The sequence below is a fragment of the Pinus tabuliformis genome, chromosome 6, assembly GCF_031772625.1.
Source record: "Pinus tabuliformis cultivar Carrire ecotype Pingquan chromosome 6, CPIR1, whole genome shotgun sequence".
Classification (NCBI taxonomy): Eukaryota; Viridiplantae; Streptophyta; class Pinopsida; order Pinales; family Pinaceae; genus Pinus; species Pinus tabuliformis.
The window spans coordinates 1,099,404,616-1,099,413,543 of NC_142292.1; the positions used below are offsets into that span (position 1 = coordinate 1,099,404,616).

At 40.5% G+C, this 8,928-nt stretch overlaps 1 protein-coding gene across 1 annotated transcript; it reads left to right on the top strand.

The window, feature by feature from the left end:
• Window positions 1–2,088: 2,088 nt before the first annotated feature.
• Window positions 2,089–6,049, top strand: LOC149262758 (uncharacterized). Its single transcript, XM_089381864.1, has 3 exons — window positions 2,089–2,242; window positions 2,356–4,038; window positions 4,416–6,049. The coding sequence occupies exons 1-3, from the start codon at window positions 2,089–2,091 to the stop codon at window positions 6,047–6,049; spliced, it is 3,471 nt and encodes a 1,156-aa protein (XP_089237990.1).
• The last annotated feature ends 2,879 nt before the right edge of the window (window positions 6,050–8,928 follow it).

Below are 8,928 nucleotides of genomic sequence, written 5' to 3' on the forward strand. Positions count from 1 at the left end.
TGAGAACGTTGATCGCTACTTCGGAACGGTGGAAAACCTAGCACCTTCTCCGTTCTGTTCGGACTCTGTTAGATCCCCTCATACCCTCTCACTCATGACCAAAGAAACGCATGAGACGGCAGCAGAACTCCCAAAAGGAAAGTTTCAGCGCCAGTTGCCAAGATCGCCCAAGGGTTTTCAACAGACAAGCTCGATCATACCCCTCTTCGGAAATAAAGGGAAATCAGGGTTTCCAGGGTTGTTTCTCTCAGGCGGCTTGGAAGATATTGTAAACCTTGGCTCAAAGCTAGGGCAAAGGCCGGGAGGAGAAGCAGGAAATACAACACCCATTTCAAGAGTATCTTTAGCATCTAGCAGGAACATCCCTAAAGAGACTGAGAGACCGGATCAGAGCTACGAAGGAATCGAGGAGTCAAGGGAGGAACAAAGGCAATCTGTTCAAGGGTCTCAGGTAATTAATCCCTCTCTGATTGAATCCCTAAATCCTCTGATTTCTTATGAGAAGGAGATTAGCCCAGAGCTCGGAATTTCTCCCCAGACAGCTGGGCCAGATCCTCATAGAGGATTGCAGACGGACGAAGCCCTAAGAAACTCCTCAAGAGGAACCAAAGCTTCAGAAGGGCAGAGGAAAAAGCAAAAACTGATCAAATCCAAAGGGGTAGAAGGGAATTTGCTACTTGGAATGGATGTCCAGATTGAAGAAGTATTGGAGGTCGCCGAATGTACCCTGGTTGGCAGAGTCAGAGGGAAGAAATTCTCTTCCGAGTTCATTCAAGCCTGGGGGAAGCAGAATTGGCAATCGGATTTAATCAAAGATTTCTGGGTTATGACCTTACCTAAAGGTTGGTTCTCAGTCAGGTTCGACAATAAAGAGGCAGCAGATTGGGTTATGAAGAGACATTGGTCGCTTGGAAACATACCGGTGCTTTTTAAAAACTGGAGTCCAATGTTTGATGCAGACCACGAAAAGGCTGATGTCTTCCCGGTATGGGTTAGAGCACCAGGGCTGCCATCGTTCCTATGGGTCGAATCGGTGTTCAAGGCGATCGGGAACTGGGTAGGCACTTATTTGGAGGCTGATATGTCATTTCAAGAAACTCACAACAGGACAATGGCTCGGATCCTGGTTAATCTTAAGCCCAGTGGAGGATTGGCAGAGAAAATCATCCTTCAGTACAAAGATTATGTTTTTGAACAAATCTTGGACTATGAATATTTACCGTTTCGCTGCCATAGATGCCATGAGTATGGGCATTTGGCAAAGGAATGCCCTTTAGGAAGACGCTGGAGAAGGTTTCAGAGAACAAGGGAGAGGACGGAAAAGACCTACAGGCGCCCTCATTTCCATCCAAACAAGGAGATCCCAGCAGCTCAGGAGGTTGACCATATGGATATAGACATGCAGCAGGGGAGCCAAGGACAAGAAGAAGGAACCCAGGCACCACCAAAGGAAAGAACTGTTGCCGATCCGGAACCAGGGGAGCCTCTGAAGGCCGCTGAAGAGGCACCATCGATCGTAGCCCCAAGCCCTGTAGAGGATCAAAAGGGTATGAATTCAAATTCAATTCTCTCTTCTCCTTCTATTGTGGAAAATAAAGATAATTGTATGGATAAACGCTCATATGATGATCCAACAATTAAATCTTTTTATTCTGATTTAAATGCTAAAAATGTAATGATGGAAGATGGAAAACTGGAAACCTCAATTGAAAATTTATCAACCGTTATTCCCTCCCTGGATTTGAATCGTGATGGGTGCTTCCTAAACTCCCCTGCTCCGGACCAACAACCCCTATGTCCCTATAACCTCCGCTCCCTTGTAAGCAAGTCTGGCTCCATGATAGCTGTAGGGGGCATCGATCCAGCCTCATCTCTGAACCAGCCAGGGAAGAAAAGGGGTAGGAAATCCAAGCTCTCTGAAGCCAAAGTCCAGGCTATCTTCGATGTGGCAGATGGGAAACAACTTTCAATAACAGGGGCACTTAGAGCAGTGCAAAGCCCCGCACCTGTTTCAAAATGATAATTACCTCCTGGAATTGTAGGGGTTTAGCCAGTAAACCCAAAAAACTGGCCCTTAGGGAGTTGGTGATGAATTCAAAAGCGGATGTTCTCCTACTACAGGAGACTTTGGGGAAAGGGGAGGACATTGAATCAATGCTTAATGCTCTCCTTCCAGGATGGTCCTTTATAGCCATGGATTCTGACGGCCACTCGGGAGGCTTGGCTGTTGGAATCAGAGAAGGTAAAATAAGATCTGGAACCGGTGGGGAATGAAGCAGGTGTTGGGGATAGAATGCTAGTCCACAGAATTCGAATTCCCCTTAACAATCATCAATATTTATGGGCCATGTCAAGGAAGGATTCCATTCTGGAATAATTTGATGGGAAACTCGCTTATGAAGAATAACTATCTGGTGATGGGAGGAGATCTAAACTTCTCTTTAGGAAGAGCGGAAGCCTGGGGCCCTTCTACAAGAGAGGACCCGCAATCAGAATTTTTTATGGATCTATTAGCCTCAAATAATCTTATTGAAGCGAATCTCATCAAGATGAAACCAACATGGAGAAACAGAAGAGTTGGAGCTGCCAGAGTGGCGAAGAGATTAGATCGTTTCCTAATTAATGAGGCCTTATCTAATGCAATTCCTTTATTCAGGCAATGGGTAGAAGAAGGGGGCCCTTCGGATCATTTTCCGATTTATCTTGAGCTCTCCATGGGCCCCTCAAAGCCTCCAGCTCCCTTCAAATTCAATGCCTCCTGGCTTCAAGAAGAATCATACATCAAACTTTTCCAAGAAACATGGATTCATCCTGCCAGAGGTTCTCAAGAGAATAAAGGATTTCTTCTTATGGAAAACCTCAAAAGACTGAAAAAGGCAACTATATCGTGGGCTAAGGATAGGAAACTAAAGCAGAATGAAGACCTATCCAAGATAACCGAGGATCTCCAACATCTTGAAAGCATAGAGGCATATGGATATGCGACTCAGGAATCAAAGGAGAAAATTGTAGCCTTGGAAAAGCACAAGAATCAAATCCTGCTGGCTAGAGAGGAAGAATGGAGACTTAAGAGCAGAGCAATCTGGCTCAAAGCTGGGGATGACAACACCAGCTTCTTCCATAATTATGCAAAAGGAAGGAAGAGTGCAAACACAATCTGGCACCTAAAGTCTGAAGATGGAAGGGAGGCCAAGAATTTTGAAGCCCTATCATCCCTTGGGGTAAATCACTTCCAATCTTTATTCAAAGACAATGGTGAGATTACCATTGCGGAAGTCATCCAAATAGCGCAATGTTTTCACAGATATGTGGAGGAGGAAGATGTAGATTTCCTAATGGAGCCGGTCACGAAGGAGGAAGTGGAAAATGTCATAAAATCCATGGCAAAAGAGAAAAGCCCCGGGCCGGACGGTTGGATGGTAGAGCTATTCTTGCACTTCTTTGAACAGATAGGAGAAGAAATATCAGAAGTTGTGGAGGAATCCAGACAAAAGGGAGAAATTTATAGTCCTTTCAATGCAACCTTCATTTCTCTCATTCCAAAAAAGGAAGCCCCGGAATCATTTGAGGACTTTAGACCCATTTCCCTTTGCAATAGTATTTATAAAATAATTGCAAAAGTGATAGCTCTCAGGATCAAACCAATTCTATCAAGGCATATCTGTTCTGAACAATTTGGGTTCCTGAATGGGAGACAAATTCATGAAGCAATAGGGGTGGCCCAGGAGGTCCTTCATAGTGTAAAGATGAAAAACAAGAAGGGAGCTGTAATAAAAATTGACCTATCAAAGGCCTATGACAGGATAAAATGGTCATATATTCGCCTGCTTCTAACGCACCTTGGATTCAAAGTGGACTTCATCAGATGGGTCATGGGGTGCATCACGGATGTTAGTTATGCAATACTCATAAATGGAGCTGCTACCCCTTTCTTCAAAGGACAAAAAGGAATGAGGCAAGGTTGCCCTCTGTCCCCCCTACTGTTCCTCCTGGTGGCTGAAGGTCTAAGTCAGCTGATTCATAAAAGCAGAAGGGAAGGTAAGATAAAAGGTATAGAGGTAGCAGTAAACCTATTCATATCCCATCTTCTCTTTGTAGATGATATTTTGGTTTTTACTAATGGCTCCACAAATGATTTAAAGGAGCTAAAAATATCTTTGACCTCTTTTTGAAAGCTACCAGAATGTAGATAAACCCCAGGAAATCACAAATCATTATGGAAGGGCTAAGTAGACAGGAAAATGAACAGTTCAACTTGTATTTTCCATATGAAATGTGCAATATGGCATCCCCGTTCAAGTATCTGGGGTTCTGGTTGAAGCCAAACGACTATAAGAAGGAGGAATGGTCTTGGCTAATTGCAAAAATTGAAGCTAGAATCAGGCATTGAAGCTTTAAATGGCTTTCTAGAGCAGGGAGATTGACCCTGATTAAATCTGTGTTACTAGCCATCCCAGTATACTGGGCAGCTTTAACATGGGTCCCTAAAGGTGTGCTGGAGAAAATCAGGAGAATTTGTAGCAGATTTTTGTGGGCAGGATCCAAAGAATCTTCGGTTCTCCCTTGGGTTGCATGGGAGAAAGTGGCGAGACCAAAAGACTGGGGCGGTTGGGGGATAAAAAGCTTACCCGATTTCAGACTTTCATTGTCAGCAAAATCAGGGTGGCGCCTCATTAAGATGGATAATCTCTGGACTAGAACAGTCAAAAGGAAATACATAGATCCAACTCTTTTGGAAGTTTGGATCAGGAATCCAGTCAAGAGCCATAAGAATGTGTCAGCAATCTGGAAAGCAACTCTGGAGTCCTTTAAAGTGATTGAACAAGGTCTAGCATGGAAAGTCGGGAATGGAGAAAAGGTTAAGATAGGAAAGGACCCTTGGGTCGGTTGTACTGAAAGTTTTGCCCTTACCCCTGAACTGGTTCAGCAGTTAGAGGATAAAGGGTTTCTTTTCCTTAGCCAAGTGGCAAATCCGGGATCTTCAACCATCTGGGGCCAAGCTTGGAAGAACGGTGAAGAGTTGGATCTGGAGCAAAGATGGTGGAACGAATGGAGTACCTTTAATCAAGAACTCTTCAAATCAAATGTCCGGCTGAATGACAGACAGGATGAGTTAATCTGGGCCCATGCAGACTCGGGGGAATACGCTCCAAAGAGTGGATATAATTTCCTCATGTCAAGAAAAGGATGGGGAAATCCTGAGTGGTGGTCTAAACAACTATGGAAACTTAAGAGCCCCCCAAAGTCAAAAATCCTGTTTTGGTGTATCTTAAAAAGCAGAATCCCAACTTGGGACTCCCTGCAGACCAGATTTATGTATGGGCCAGGGAGATGCACTCTATGTAAATCAGAAGCAGAAACTATAAATCATCTCTTCTTAAAGTGCTCAGAAGCTATCAAAATTTGGGGTGAGGTAGGGAACCTCATGAACAAAAAGTTAGAATGGGATGGAAAGACTGTGCAAGAAGCTTGGCAAAAGTGGTGGGACTCTCATCCAAACGGGAATCTGCGCAACCTTCCTCTCATCATTAGCTGGGGTATTTGGATAGCTAGGAATAGGAGTATTTTCCAGGATAAGGAAATTCCTATAGCTATCACCGCAAGCCAGAGCACTGCCATCTTCTCTAGTATCCCTGAGCCTAAAGAAGCTCATTCCCAAAGAATCATCCCAGAATTGCAGATCACAGAAGGAATCCCCTGGGCTTTCTTTGATGGCACATCTCAAAACAATAAAGCTGGAGCAGGTTTAGTCATCAATGAATCCCCATCTCATGTTTTAAAAGCTTCTGTGGGACTTGGAACTGGCTCTAATAACTACGCTGAACTACTTGCCCTGAAACTCCTTATATGCTGGCTCATCCAAAGGCGCACCCTCACAATTCAAATTTTTGGGGACTCCCAAATAGTGATCAGATGGGTAAATGGACAAAGCACCTGCAGAAACCAACTATTAAAACAAATCCTGGGAGAAGTTCAGAGATTAAAATCTTATTTTAACAGTTTCTCTCTTCGCCACATTTTCAGGGAAAGATACGAATCAGCAGATTAGCTTTCTAAAGACAGCCTTCAACAGGATTTGGGCAGCTGGAAGATCATAGAAGAAGACCAAGGACATATCAGTAGATCGGATCAGCCGCCCTATAATCAGCCTCCTTGACTCTCTGGCGGTTTTTTGTGTTACGCTACTGTTTTCAAAATTTTCTTAATTCCATAAAAACATAACAGTTTTGGTAGATCGGCTTATAAAACTCCATATCAGGTGTCGGGTTGTTTTCCTCTATGTTGAGGAGGCTCGGCATGCTGGTTTATTTTTTGAGCAAACAGAACCTTGACTTTCAGCATTTGAATGGCACCTCGGTTCAGAGGTAACAAACAGTTTCAGCAGTTTACTAAGGAACAATTGATGCATATGACAGCATGTTTTTTGTAAAACAGTTATGGTAATCCCTCAGCCGGATCAGTGATGCTCTGCATTTACAATGTAAACTTTTTATAAATCTTAATAAAAAGTTTCGCTTTTTCCTTTGGAAAAAAAATTGATAAATATTTGCAAAGAGGTCTAATTACAATGCATCTTTTGTACTTAAAAGAATTGACCCTTAGAGTGAAGAAATTTTCAAAGGATAATTAATTGGATCTCTTTAAAGGCACTTAAAAGGACAACATTCAACATGAAGAACATCTCTTCAAACCTAAATCATTAGCAAATGCTTTTTTATGGCAAGGAAACTTGGATGTAAACAACATTGCTTCTAGATGGGTTTCCACTAACACTTAGAAAGAGGACCATGCCACCACTTCTAACCTTAGTCAACTTATAAGGTCATATGAATGGATGAAATAAGAGAAAAGGTGTGATGTTTCAATTGTGATGAAAATTATTGTAAAAGGCATAAGTGTAGTGAGAAGAATTTATTCGACGTAAATTGTGAACACGAAGAAGAGCAAGAATTGGAAGCCACTAAGGAAATAGAAGATGCTATTCCAACCATATATTTTCATGCTTTAGCTAGCATTAACATGCCTCAATCTCTCAAAATAAAAGGATATTAGATAAAAAAAATAAGGTAATAATGTTGATTGATTTAGATATTTACCCATAATTTGATTGATTGTAAATTGGCCATACTTCTCAATTGATTTATATATACAACACTAGAGTTTCAAGTAATGATTGTAAATATATGTACCTTAAATTATTCAAGAAAGTACCATAGCATTTATCTCACTACAAGGGATTATTTTCTAAATAGCCTAGTGATTGCACTTCAAATGGGTGGTGTTGATGTGGTCTTAGGGGTCCAATAGTTACAATCAATGGGAATAATGGCTTTTTATTCCAAGAAAATTTCCATGATATTTTCCTTGGAAGACAAGGAATTTGAACTCATGCATATCCGAGGGAAAATATCCAAAGTAATCAATGATAATAGTGTGAAAATATTATTAAAAAAGAGACACCATTTTGTAATTTCATTATGCTCACTAGATGTTAAAATATATAATCCCTTTCTCCCCCTATATCTCCAAAGAATTATAAACTATCATTCCAAGATATTTATAGAGATGCCTAAAGGGACTTTGCCTATTATAGAACATGGTCACACTGTCCACAAGCAACCATGTAAACTTACTCTTAGCATCATATATTAGGGTCAAAAGAGTGAGAAAAAGTGTATGGTTCAAGAAATATTAGACACTGACATTATTAGACTTGGCCAAAGTGCTTTCTCTTCACCAATGGTGATGTTTTTCAAAAATGATGGTTCATAGAATATGTATTGGCATTATAGATATGTCGACAAGATCACTGAAGAGAAATTTCATATTCCTATCATCGATGATTTATTAGATGAATTATAGGAGTTCATTTTCCTTACTAATTTGGATATTTATTTAGGATATTATTAGATTGGAAGGATGAATAATACACCCTTAAAAAATTCTTTAGAACGCATGAAGGTCATTATGAGTTTTTGGTGATGCCATTTGGCCTTACTAATGCACCTTCCATGTTGCAAAGCTTTATGGTATATATTTTCAATCCCTTATGAAATTTGAGTTAGTGTTTTTTTGGTGATACACCAATACATATCAAATCTTGGGAAGAACATATACAACATGTTTAGATTGTCTTAAAATTAGTGGAGAAATGATAGATACATCAAAATACTTTCAAGTGTGTCCTGAAGGTTCAAAATATAGAATTATACGTAGGTGATATTATATTTTATGAAGGCATCAAAGTGGACTCTAACAAAATTAAAACATTGATGAAATAAATAATATCCTAAAACCTTGAAGAATCTTAAACTTTTCTTAGGATTGACAAGCTCCTGCCACAATTTTGTTAAGAAATATGGTGATATAACATCGCTTCTAACAACATTATTTAAAAAGGATGTGTTTTATTAGACTCAATAAGTGATCAAAGTCTTTCAAAAACTTAAGGAGACTATGTCTAGAACTATTATCTAGGCCATGCTTGACTTCACAAAAAACTTTATCATGGAGTGTGATGCGTTGAGGCATGGGATTTGTGTAGTTTGGATACTGAAAGAAATGTTGTTGGCCTTAGAGACCCACCAAATTAAATAAAAGAACTTACTCAAGCCCATTTATGAGAATAAAATGTTGGTAATATTGCATGCAATTAAGCAATGATTCCCTTATAATGAGATCCTTCTTATGAGTGTGGTGTGGGGCTTGTAGGGCCCACTAGAGTAATAATAGTTTGGTTATGGTGCTCATTTAATGTAAAATGGATTGGATCCACTATGGTTTCTATTATCAAATAAGGCCCATTAGTTGGTTACCATGGAGTAAATGTAATGTGACCTTATTAACGAAGGTCCAATGAGTAGGTAGGAACTAGTATGGTTAGGGTTCTCTAGCAACTATAAATAAGGACAAAATTCTCCCTATGAA

Excerpts from the sequence above, each read along its gene's own strand:
- LOC149262758 (XM_089381864.1), top strand. The coding sequence starts at position 2,089 with ATGAATTCAAAAGCGGATGTTCTCCTACTACAGGAGACTTTGGGGAAA. Across the intron at positions 2,243-2,355 it reads GGCTGTTGGAATCAGAGAAG|GAAGGATTCCATTCTGGAAT; the intron begins GTAAAATAAGAT and ends GGCCATGTCAAG. Across the intron at positions 4,039-4,415 it reads TCATAAAAGCAGAAGGGAAG|GGAGATTGACCCTGATTAAA; the intron begins GTAAGATAAAAG and ends TTTCTAGAGCAG.